General features: G+C 39.6%; 1 protein-coding gene across 6 annotated transcripts in view; it reads right to left on the bottom strand.

The window, feature by feature from the left end:
• Positions 1-13,381, bottom strand: part of MAGI1 (membrane associated guanylate kinase, WW and PDZ domain containing 1) — a 709,255-nt gene that overhangs the window by 102,132 nt on the left and 593,742 nt on the right. For all 6 annotated transcript variants that reach the window (XM_036738388.1, XM_036738389.1, XM_036738391.1 and 3 more), the window contains exons 6-7: positions 12,121-12,203; positions 6,917-6,952 (exon numbers count right to left, since the gene is read on the bottom strand). In XM_036738388.1, coding sequence (XP_036594283.1) covers positions 6,917-6,952; positions 12,121-12,203 — 119 coding nt within the window. The remainder of the gene's footprint in view (positions 1-6,916; positions 6,953-12,120; positions 12,204-13,381) is intronic.

The raw sequence follows: 13,381 nt of genomic DNA, 5'->3' as shown, positions 1-13,381 counted from the left end.
CTTTTTATTCCTTAGAGAAATGACTAAATCCAATCTTGGTATAACTGCTTAAACCCTCACAATCTATAACTAAGATAAGCTCATATTAAAATAATATTTTGACAAGGAATGTCATTCCTGAACAGAGCCATGAAGATCTGACTTGAAGACAAATAACTTAAAATATTATTTTTGAAGCATATCTTCCTTTCTTCCTCTTTTTTTCCTTCCTTCCTTCTTTTTTCTTTCTTCCTTGTCTCCCTTCCTTTTACCTTCTTTCCCTTTGGTCTTTTTTCTTCCTTCCTTCCCTTCCTTCCTTCCATTAAGGTAGGTAGTGGTGTAGCTGACATTAGCAAGGAGAGCCCTACTCAACAGAAAAGCTTAGCTAAAGAACACAGAGAAAATTTATCAAGTTCAGTTACATGAGCAGCAGTCTACAAGAATGAGGAGCAAACACATAGACACACACAGGCAGCCTAATTACTCCAAGTTTACATTCACTTTCAGGTTTGGCTGAACATCAAGAGACATTCATTTCACAGCTTTTACTCCACATGTGTGTTGTTTGCAAACAAAAGCCAGGGCCCACCTCCCACCCCCATTTTTCTTTTTACACTTAGCAGGTTTTCAAGGTCTTTGAATCCTTCAAACCTGAGCAGCTAAGTGTATACCAGGGCCCCCCTGCAGATGTTGACATCACTTGGCATTCTCATAAACTGAGGCTTAGAGACCTTTATAACAGGAAGGCTTGGGAAACAGCTTGCCTAAAGAACATTGAAAATTACCATCTAAATAAAAACAAGCCAGGAGAATGTTTCCAACCACTTAGGAACAAAGAGACGAACCAGGAAATTAAAAAACGTAAAATGTGGCACGTGGGTTCATGCTTTTTCTTTGATGGGACAGATGAAAGTGCCAAACATGTGGGAATAAAGCAAGAGGTATACTCAGAAATGTACCGTTTCACTGGGATTAATCACAACTTTTCAAAATTGGTTACTTAAATTTATTTTTTCTCCTGATCATTTGCCCATAAAATAGGAGAATAAGGGATGCGCAGATAATGACATGGGGGGAATTTTTAAAGGGAATGCCATTAATCTAGACGGAATATATGTACATTTTAAAACTGAACATATTAATTCCTAAAAGAAAACTAAAAGCTCTAGAGGTCTTCCTGGTGCCTCCAATAAAGGTAACTTATTTTACATATTAATGGAATCCACTTAAAAGTCTCCAGCTGATGGAGACCTAGTGTAGAATAGGAGGTAGGACAATGGGCATGGAGCTAGGAAGCTAGGGGTGGGTGGGGGGGAGTCCAGTTGTGAGAAACCAAGCATCTCATTACAGTTCTCTGGGAATCTGTTTGCTCATCTGGCAAATGGGGGTGCCAATCCTTGCATTTCCTCCTTCATAGGGTTACTGTGACGTCCAAAAGGGATCCTGTCTATTAAGTGCTTTATAGAAACTATAAAAGCACTATAAAATAATAGTTTATTTTATCATTTAATATTATCATTAAATATATCATTTCACAGTAATTATCTGGTTCAATATTATTAATAGCATTTGATCTCAATAATTTTATTTAATATTAAATATGAATACTGTCAATTAATATTAATTGTATTAAATAAGAACAAGAAGATTGACTGGGAATGTGGCCAAGTTCCAGGGCAAAGGTAGAGGATAGGATATGCATAGTTTTATAGCCCTTTGGGAATATTTCCAAATTGCTCTCCAGAATGGTCGGATCAGTTCACAACTCTACCAGCAGGGCATTAGCGTACCAGTTTTCCCACATCGCCTCCAACATTTATAATTTTCCTTTTTAGTCATATTACCCAATCTGATAGGTATGAGGTGATATCTCAGAGTTGTTTTAATTTGCGTTTCTCTAATCAATACTGGTTTAGAGCATTTTTATATGACTATAGATAACTTTGATTTCTTTGCCTGAAACCTGTCTGTTTGCATCTTTTAATCATTATCAATTGGGTAATGACTTTTATTCTTATAATTTTAACTCAGTTCTCTATATATTTGAGGAATGAGGCCTTTATCAGAGGTACTTGCTGCAAATCACTGCCCCCCTGCCCCATAACACCTGCTAATTCTGGAAGCACTGGTTTTGTTTGGGCAAAAATTTTTAATTTTATAAAATCAAAAATACCTATCTGACTCATGGTGAAAAGTGCTAACTGCCTCTAGAGGAAGAATTGATATTGTCTGAATACAGACTGAAGCCCTCTATTTCTCTTTTTCTTTCTTTTTCGTTTGAATCCTCTTGTGCACAAAATGACTAACGTGAAAATGTTGTACGTGAGTGCGCATTGATAACCTATATCAGATTATTTACCATCTCAGAGAAGGGGGAAGGATAGAATTTGGAACTCAAAATTAAAAAAAAAAACCCACAAATTTTCAATATTGTTTTAACATGTAACTGAGGGGATAAAATATTATCAAAATAATATAAATAAAAGGCAAAAACAAAACAAACAAAAAAGGTAGAGGACAGGATCCATTCAAGACTAAAAATATAAAGCTATGAAGATTCTTAGGCATTAGAAGGACAAGCCTCCTGATTACAATAGTTATCAGACAGGCAGATGGGCTGCGAAATCACTTCTGCTAAGTTCTGAGAACAGAGACCAGCCATGTATGCAGAAGGAGCACAGGGCATGGGAGAAATCCTGGGCAGGCACCAGGCTATATTGAAGATCCCACTTGTCTCAAAACTGTGCTCCCAATCATTCTGCCACCGCAGTGACAAATTTTAGAGAGTCTAATGTTTAGGCTTGGAAGTTACTCCAATGGACCAATGTGGCTGTTCCTTTACAGGATGGAGATCACAGCCTAATCATGTCTGTCCCATCCTGGGTCATCTTTATGGGGGGCGGGGGGAGGGTGGAAGAGCAGTCAGCGGCTGGGGCCTTCCTTTAAGTGTCTCTCATGTCAAAAGCAGCAAAACTGCAAAAGCCATAAGGATATCACAATAGCCATGTGGCTTTTTTTTTTAAAGCTCAAATGCACAATATGAAGCAAATGCATGTTTTCAGACCAAAATCCATTAACTTTTAGTCATCCCCCTATACCAGTTTATTTCACTTAAAACAGTCCACAACTCAGAATATGGGTGACAAGGGTGTACTCATTGAGAATACAGTTTGCTGGGAGATTTCTGCAGGGGCCTTTGGCAATTTCAAAAGGCAAATATATATCAGAAGTCAGGATCCAGCTTTGACAACCCAGTCCAGAAACCACAATTCTATAATCAAATCATATGGGTCAAAAAGGTAGGCCACCAGGAGAGACAGCATTCTTAGAGGCAGATTAGAAAGTAACACTTTGGGAGACGGTACCTCAGTTGGGTAGTGAAGTCAGGAAAACGTGGATTCAAACTCTGTTACTTACAAGACTGTTGACCCGATAGAAGTCTCTTTAACTCCTACCAGACTCAGTTTCTCACTCACTAAATGGGATAATAACAGCATCTGCCTCATAGAGTTGTGGTGAGCATCATCTGAAATAACCTCTGCAGAGTGATGTGTACATCTTAAGGTACGAGATGTTAGATTTTTATTTGTGCATCACAGTCCACAGAGAGTACACAGTATCTATTTTTTTGAAAGCAGGACTTATCACAGAAATAGGCTATATTGGATAATGGTAGAGGAGGTTTATGGGAATAACTATGTGTGTGTATGTTGATACACACATACATGAGAGTACATTGGATATATTATATATGTATACATATATACACATTCATATACAGATATACACATTTTCTTCCTTCTCTTCCTCCCTCCCTCCCTCTCTCTCTCCCTCCTTCCCTCTGTCTCTGTCTCTCTGTCTCTCTCTCTCTCTCTCTCTCTCTCTCTCTCTCTCTCTCTCTCTCTTCTTAGTAGTGAAGAGACAGGCAACTAGGTGGCCCAGTGAATAGAGCGCCAGCCTTGGAGTCAGAAAGACCCGAGTTCAAATCCAGACTGAGACACTCACTAGCTGTATGACACTGGGCATGTTATTTAACGCTCTTTGCCTCAGTTTCCTCATCTGTAAAATGAGCTGAAGAAGGAAATGGCAAAGTTGTTCAGGACCTTTGCCAAGAAAACCCCAAAAGAGGTTAAGGAGAGTTGTACGCTACCGAAAAATGACTCAATGAGAACAGCCAAAAATGTGTAGATGCCTAAATCATGCCTAGACTACCACACGGGCATACTCTTAGATCACAGATTTAGAGATGGAAGGGATTTCTGTTGTTAATGCGTTCAATCCTCTCATTTTACAGATGAGGAAGTGAACCCTGGGGATGTTTAGTGACTTGCTCAAGGTCATACAACTATTATGTCTGAGGCAGAATTGGAATCCAGGCCTACCTGACTTTAAGAGCCATTTCCTATTCATTATTTCACACTGCCTTTCTCCTATATGTCCCTTTCAGGTAAAATCATAACATATTAGCTATGGATCTGGTGTGTCCAGAGTTTGTGGTTGTTCAGTCATTTCAGTGGAATCCAATTCTTCATGGGCCCATTTGGGATTTTAGTTGCAAAGATGCTGGACTGGTTTGCCATTTCCTTCTCCAGCTCATTTTACAAATTAGGAAACTGAATCACTCAGGGTTAAGTGACTTGCCCAGGGTTACATAACTAGTAAATGTTTGAGGCCAGATTTGAACTCAGGAAGATGAGTCCTCTTGACTAAAGTCCCAGTGCACTGTGCACTATGGTGTCACCTAGCTGCCCCAGTATGTCCAGAAAGCATCAAAAAAATTTTAGGGCTATGAAAATAGAACCTTGATCTTATTTTCCTCCATGCTTCCCCATCTTTATCATTCATCTTGCACTGGATAACACAACAGCTCCTGTAACTCATAAGTGACCTAGCGATAAGTGGTGCTTTCCTTTCCCTTTTTGCAAACTTCCATTTGACCCTAACTATAATGTCCCAGCTGTTTTAGTATCAATAAGGACTTTAGATCGATATCAACGAAGCCGATCACTGTTCTCCCTGTTCACGATTGCCTTCAGATCATTTCTTTTCTGTTCAGGGACCAAGGACTGTGGTTTGGGCTGTTTCAACAAACAATTCCTATAACCCATCATGGCATGGGATCACTGTGCTGTCCCCTTTAATGGGCTTAGTCGTATATTGTTAGAATGAGCCAATTAGTTCTGGTGTAATTTCTCTCCAATTGTCTTAATATATAGGATTAGCCTCAGAGTCATTCCTCCCACACTGACCGCAAGAAGAGTTTCTTGAATGTCTTAAAAATAGAATGGTCGATAGTTTATTGACTGTTGCTGGCACATCAATCCACAATAGAATATAACCGAGGCATTAAGGAAACCAGATATAAATGATATGTGTAGCATAACCCTGGCTGAACAAACTGTTGGGCAAACATGTGACTAGTATGTCCCCCAAAAGAAAAAAAAATGGAATTAAACCAGAAGGGGTGAAGGTCTATATTATGTACTTATATATAATTTTAAGGTATTTTTATACGCTAATCAATCTATGGCCATAATTTCAAAAAGTTTCATTAGAGGCAATAATAATTAAAGGATCTCCTGAATCTAAGATGACTATTCCGGTCAATTTTCAATTTTCTCTGGCCTCCTGCGAGTCTGATATCGACCAGTGAGTTTTCTCATCCAAGCCTTAGGTGGTACACACTCAGAGGCTACATATTAATTTCAATATAGTTTAAACTCAACATAATAAAAATGTTAATGTGCTACCAATTATCCCCCTCACTCCTGAAGCAAACAAGAGTCCAACTGCATTTAAAAATGAAAAGAAAATATTTTTGGATTATCTGTGAATCTAGTTTGTCCTAAGTGAGCTCCAACAGTATATTTAAGGACTGATGAGGTATATGAACACAGACTAACAAAGCTCCTTTTAGCTCTTAATTTACAACCATAGCTAAGTCTAGCCAGGGACCACAGCTACAACACAACGGAGTTACCATCATTTTTTGATGGTCATTTCCCAAAGTACAGGAAATCCCATAATCCAATCAGAAAACAGAATCTCTCTCTTTCCTTCTACTCATTCATTCATGAGGCATTTATTTGTCTGCTGCTTCTCCAGATAAGAAAAAGTAGCCATCATCAACTTTTCAAACACTAGGGCAGCCAGGCATGGTGGTACATGTCTGTAATCTCTGCTGCCAGGGAGGCTGAGGATGGTGGATCTCTTGGGATTGGGAATTCTGAGCTGTAGTGGGCTATGAAGATTGGGCATCCACCCTCAATTCAGCATTAATATGGCAGAGCCCCTAAGGCAAGGGTGGGGAACTTGGGGCCTGGAGGTCACATGTAACCTTCTAAGTTCTTGGGTGCAGCCTTTTGACTGAGTCTAATTTTTACAGAACAAATCCTTTTATGAAGGAGATTTGTTCTGTGAAGGGATATTCTGAGGGACTGCCTGGTTACCTAAGGAGGGGCAAATCAGCCCAAGTTGGAAACAGGGCATGTCAAAGCTCCCGTGCTGATCAACAGTGGGATTTGGACCAGGAGTAGCTTCAGGAGGTCCAGCCTGGGAAAGATGGGGAGACCCAGTCTGGGAAAAAAAAATAAGGGCAAAGAACAAGGAAACTCATTCCATGGTTCCCAGAAAATCAGAGGATCCCGAATATAATCCCAGGTCTCTCCTTGCCCTTTCTAGGCTCTTTCTCCCAGACTCAGTTTATTTTCTTTCTTAAGCCTCATCTACTAAGAACTTTTCTGCAGAGAATCCATTCATTATAACTGCAGAATCAGCTGTATTTGGTTATCAAATTGACCTTTCGGCAATAAGTCCAAACAAAAATCATAATTGGAAAGGTGCAAAATAATGAAACAAGGATTAAGCAACTCACTAAAGACTTAAAACAATAAAATCTAAAGCATGGAGCAAACAGAAGGATAGAAAAGAGATTTACCTAGTTCACTGTCCAATTCCTCGGTGTGTACCCCTTCTTCTCCAAAGGAAGAGCAGGAAATGAGATAGGAGAAAGGAAAAGAAAAATTCAGACACCAGCACCAAGAAAGAAAACACCCTTTAGAAAAAAAATAGCAGCCCACACCCCGATTTTGTTATCTGGACCTTACCTGCTCTCGGCTCATCTCATTTCCACCCTTGGAACTCTTCAGACCCCAATCAATGCAAATCATGAAACGTCAAGTGCTTGTATTGGCAAAATAATTATAGGGATCATTTCCTTGCATGTCAAAATAGGATATGATTGGTTGTAAAAGATGACAAATGGCTTTGCAATTTCCACATTCTAAAGTGAGAGTCACTTATTACGGATCTCATTCCGAGGGAATAAAGCTGCCAGGCCTTTTAATATCTCGCTCCTTTTAATCCTTCAATATTCCTCTAATCAGCTAAGCAATTACACTCACAATTAAGACATTACTTAACTTTTAAGGACTATCAGTGATTGAAAATAAAAGGCGAGGTCAAATTGAGAAGGCATACTGTATTGTGAACTCCAATCCAATGCACACTTTGAAAAGTAATTCTACTCAATTAGGACATCTCAAGGAAGCACAAGAACCTTCATGCACATTGTTCTAGATATACCCCAGGTTCCACATATTTATACAAGTGTGGGTAATAGTGCTTGCATGCCAGATCGTTCTTTAAAAAAATTCCAGCTGCCCAAAACAAGTCTAGGTTTCTTCTGTTCCCGATGATCAGTACTATAATTTTATCTTTTGACACCAACTGGGATTCTGTCATCTCCTCTACACAGTTGTGCATTTATAAGCTTTGTTTCTCCAAAAACATGGCAAGGATGGATCAGGTACTTAATTTGTATCCATCACATTACTTGGCACAGTTCTAGGCACATAGTAGGCACTAGAGACAAATTTCTTGAACAGAATTGAAAAGCTTAACCAAATAATTAATAATTGCAAACCAAAGTTTTGATTGTGGGGATCAGATCTGTCCTAAACATGTCATCTAGATGTGTATCTTTGAGTAATGGTTGGGAAAGGAACATGGTCCAAATGGGTTATGTGCCTGGAATGAAACTCGAATTACAGATAAAAAACCAGCAGACTAGACCAGGTCCTCATGTCTTGGACACTGGGCTTTAAGAGTAGGTCTTGCTATACCTTTGAGATACTAGAGGACATTCACAGAATCACTTCATGACATCAAGATATGAGATAATAGGTAGGGAACCCATGGTGACCAATAGTAAAATGTTAGTTTATGTACATACTACATTCACGTCATGATATCAGAGGAAACTTTATACAAATACAAATGACAAACTGCAGCCAGTAGTAAATGAGTTACTGGGCACTTGTCAGCTGTCAGTCTGATAGTGGTACATGTGTGCATATATGTATATTTATATGCTGGTTTTCAGAAGTGTTTGTGTACAAAGGTACATACACACAGACATATATCCATATATATGTATATGTGTATGTGTGAGAATATTTTATTCAGAATAATTTATTCAGACGTATTTTTTAATTTTGGTTAGTCAGTCAATAAGCATTTATTAAGCACCTACTATATGCCAGGCACTGCGCTAAATGCTGAGGATAGGATAACGAAAAAAAAGCAAAACACAGTTTCTGTCCTCAGGGAGCTCACAATTGGAAAACCACAATGATGAATTCTTACTCAACATACCTACACCTGATAAACTACACTTGGTATGGAAATATATTTGTTGTAAGATAAATGGCAAAAAGCGACAGTGTCATGTAGGCGAAAGAACTCTTTGACCAGCTAGGTGATCTTTAGGAAGTCATAGCATCACTGGACCAATGTCTCTTCTAAAAAACAAAAATTTGGACTGGCTGATCTCCATGAACCTCTTAATATGCTTCATCTGTCTATGGAGCTAGTGAACAAAGAGAAATATAAGGAGCATTCCAAGGGTCTCAGAAGCACAGATTTGTAGCTGGAAGTCACCTCCAAGACCACTGAGTCCAACCCTCTTATTTTACGGGTAAGGAAACTGAAGCCCAGAGAGACGGAGTGACTTGCAGGTAGTAAGTATCAGAGGTGGACTTTTTGACCCCAGGTCCTTTGACTCCAAGGCTACTGACCTCCCTAATGTACCACACTCCCTCTTCAAATGGAAACCCTTCACTATTGTTACTGCTTGACTCAGCCAAACTTACCTGGAAACTTTCTGTTATATGGCGTTTTGTGAGCTGGAAATCACTAGCATTTTTATGCATCTCAGTACAGCAGTAATCAGGGTTCACAGTGATCACCATGAACCATTGCATGGGCTGCACGTAGGATTAGAATTTTCGGCTGTGAGAAATAAATAAGTCCGAATATCTTCAGTGCACTTTGATAGATGAATAGATTTTATGGCCTTCTATGTCCTTAGAAATTGGTATTCTCTCTACACAGCATACCTATTTACTTTGCTATTTCAATGAGCTGTGATTTCACTGGTAGGGGTATTGTATCCTCTCCACTGGTTCAGGTCACAACCCCTCTTTGATTAAATAGATTGTCTTTTAAAACTGTCATGAGCTGAGAAGCCCATCACTGCACAGCCAAGCAGAGAATGAGTGTCTCTGAACTTGAAAGTAATCCTTAGACAACAGATATGGAGTCCATCCTGGGGACCCAATCCAAAACCTTTGCAACTTGGAAGGACAGCAGGGTTTACCCACCACTAGCCTTTTCTTTGAAACCCTAGAGTTACTTCCATGACACAGTGAAACATTGGAGTAGGACTTCGGGGGTGGGGGAGAGCTGAAGCAAAGCCTTAAACTGCACTAAGACTTTTAGGACATCTTGAATAAGGAAATATACATGCTATGTAATATACATGAAGAGCCAGGACACCCCATTGCACCATTGCACCAAAGAGCAAATATCTCTTTTCCTGACATCTCGTAAACATAGAGAAAGTCAAGAAAATAATCAAAATACAACATGGGCCTAGGTCATGGCACTGACTCACTGGGCTTTTTATTCTAGCAAGAAGTCGCTGAGGTCATGTGGTACAGGGAAAGATTGCTGAATTTGGAGTCAAAGGTGCTGGTTCCACTCCAGGCCCAGCTACCCCTTTTAGCTTAGGTAAATCGTGTTACCCCTCGGATCTCAGTTCTGAAATCTGCAAAACGAAGGCGGTGTAGGAAGTGATCTCAAAGGTACCTTCCAGCTCAAATCTATGATGCTTTGAAATGCCCTTCATGAGGCTGCTTGCACATCTTGTAAATAACGAATTCATGTCCAACACTCTGTTTCCTCTTCTTGTATTTGTCTTTACAGTATTGTCAGAGCGGATAAGCAGCTCACCTTGGAATCTGAAAGATGTGGGTTCAGGTTCTGTCTAGAGCAATGCCAGGTTCATAACCAGGAGCAAATCACTTCCTATGAGAAGCCTTTTCTGATCCCACTTAAAGCTAATGCCCTCCCTCCATTGGTTATCTCTAATCTATCCTGTCTACAGCTTGTCTGAACACAGTTCTTTATGTGTTGTCTTCCCCGTCAGACTGGAAGCTCCTTGAGAAGAGGGGCTGACTTTTGCTTTTTTTTGTATCCCTGGCACTTAGCATAGTACCTGGAACGTAGTAGGTGCTTAATAAATGTTTCCTGACTATTGAGTTTATCTCCCATAACTTCACTTTCTCTTCATATATATTTAGTCTTCTCTCTCATTGCAAGTCTATGAGGTTGTAAATTACAGACAAGTGGTCAATCTGCCTTGGTGCATGGAGTTTCTACCCTGGGAGTTCTCTATTTTGACAACGGGAAGATACACTTCTGGTAAAGTCAGGAATCATCGTAAATGAATTTACATTCTACACAATGCAACACTGCCTTTTAATGTATACCAAGACCCGAGGACAATATAAGAAGATTATTGCAGAAAGTTCTATTATCCCTTAGTGCAATGTGTCTTGGGTAATTATACCACTGATTGGTAAGCTCAAATCTGACACGGAGTAGCCACCAGCCAACACATCAGCCTTTTAATTCTTTTGTGTTGAAAAGAGAACAATGCGATGTGCAAAATAGACTTCAGTGTGCCAAAAACAAACACAGCACTGTGTCTTACTACGGATTTCCTTTCAAAGAAACTCAAGCCAGAACAATTCTAAGCACACATTTTCATTAAGAACTTCTTCAGCCAATAAGCCATTTGCAGTTTTTAATTGGAAACAACTCAGCTGCTTTCTTGAAAGACTGCATTGCTTACATACCTGAGGCTTTCTCTCAGTTGACATAAAGACACCCAAATTTGTCAAGGCCTTTCTTTAGTCCTAATGAGATTATTCTATTGGAAAAAAGTTGACTTTTTAGAGAAAACTGATTTCTAAATTTCCCTAAGTCTTTGGATCATAGATTGGGAGCTAAAAAATATCTTAGAGACCATCTAGTCCTATGTTTTTATTTTATAGATGATGGAATTCAGGGGCAGAGAGGTCTCTTGATAGCAATAGAGATGATATCTGTATCAAGTTCTTCTAACTCAAAATACGACACTTTTTAGCTGTTTTCCTGAAGCAGAATAGGGTACTAGCCAAAGTAAGAAATGACTCTAACAAGTGGACGCTTTGGAAGATAATAAACTTCTGGGTATATCAGGCAAATTCCTACTAAGTCAGAGGAGTTGCAAGTTAGATTGTCAGTGGAAGTTACAATACCAGGAATTTCTCTCACTGACCAAACCACAGATCCTTCAAATATTTATGCATCTCTGGAGATGACCTTGAGGCCATATTTCTAGGTAGATAACAAGCTACAATGGTGCTAGGCCAGGGGTGTAGAGAGGCAGTAGTCAATTCAAGTGCTCAATGGGACCTATGGATTCAGGGTGAAGTTATAAGAGCTCAGTAGAGTTTGGTCTAACCATCCACACAACAAAAACTAAGTGGATAAAGACAGATTATCACGTTTATGAAACACAAGTAGATGTATATCCTATAGCTTTAGAACTCACCAGTCTACATATTTAAAAAAAAAATCATGATTCTGCAAAACTTTCCTTACGAATGCACTTACAGATCATGTTCACAGTGTTTTTCTATAAGAAATTATTCCAATAACACACATGCATGTTGGTTACTACATTCTTTCACAAGTATTTTTAAAAACCTCAGCCCCTAAAGCCAAAAGTAATGTTCTCTCATCACCCCTTACCATCATCTTCACATTCTTCCAGAGGCTTCTGTTGTTTGGTCAGGCACCGAGGGTCTAGCCAAGATGTTGTTTTTGTGTTGTGGCTGAAAAGCAGAGAGGGAGAGAGGGCCCTTGTTAATAAACTGATGTAGAATTTGCAAGGAAAGAAAAACATCTAGCTCTCTCTGCTTCCATTTTGTGCCCAAGCCTGATAATAATCAGTCAATAAATCAATAAGAATTTATTAAGAGCTTGTGATGTTCCAGGCACTGTTCTAAGGGCTGGGGATGTACTAAAAGCACCTTCCAAGAGCTCACATTCTAAATGGGAGAGACAAACATAGACTGCCTGCATGGCCCCAGCCCAACACGCCAGATACTGTCCTCCATAAAAGGGATGGGGATAGGTTCAGATGAAGTCAATTGAAAAAAGAACTGACAATGAATTTAACCTAAAACTCAAATCACACCAGCAACCATGGCAGAGAGAGAAGTGAACAGAGGGTGAATTATCTAACTCTTTCCTGCCTTAGGGGGGTGAGGGGGAAGGAAGAGGGGGGCTAGTTGTGGTATTTGCTCTCCTAATGTTCTTTCAAACACTCACAAGGGAAAGTAGTCTATAAGGAAAAGCAGTCTGACATAAATAATGGATAAAATACTGGCTAAGAGTCAGGAAGACCTACTTGGTCTCATAGTGACTGTATGACCCTAGGCCAGTCACTTAACTTCTCATTGCCCCAGGCAACATTCTAAGACTTTAAGTTGAGGAAAAACTGTAGATATGCATTGGGAGGAGAAATTCCTCCTTGGGGAAGATGAAATCATTGGTCTAGTTAAAAAAAAAAAAGGATTAAGAACAAAGTAGGGATCTGTAACAGATTACTTAAGGGTATTAAAGTCATCGACATTTTTTTTTCTTAAGAGAAATGGAGTGGAAAGACAACTGTATTTTGCAGGACAAACCCTAAGACTAGAACAACAGTGTAAAAGGAGCATGACCATGGACAACCCTATTCCTCAGTTTCCTCAGCTATGCGTGTTCTACATCACTGGAACCACAGGTTCAGGACTGGAAGGAGCCTCAGAGGCAACCAGATGGTGCAGCAGATAGAGGGCTATACCTGGAATCAAGAAGACCTGAGTTCCAATCAGCCTCAGACACTAGCTTTGTGACCCTGGGTCAGTCCATTTCCTCATCTGTAAAATGCGGATGATGGTACCTACCTCCTAGGATCATTATGAGGATCAAATGAGGTAACATTTGTAAAGTACTTTTGCAAACA

This window comes from Trichosurus vulpecula, chromosome 9, assembly GCF_011100635.1.
Source record: "Trichosurus vulpecula isolate mTriVul1 chromosome 9, mTriVul1.pri, whole genome shotgun sequence".
In the NCBI taxonomy this organism is placed as follows: domain Eukaryota; kingdom Metazoa; phylum Chordata; class Mammalia; order Diprotodontia; family Phalangeridae; genus Trichosurus; species Trichosurus vulpecula.
Note: the sequence above shows the minus strand (reverse complement) of the source record. Positions and strands in the feature narration are given on the sequence as shown.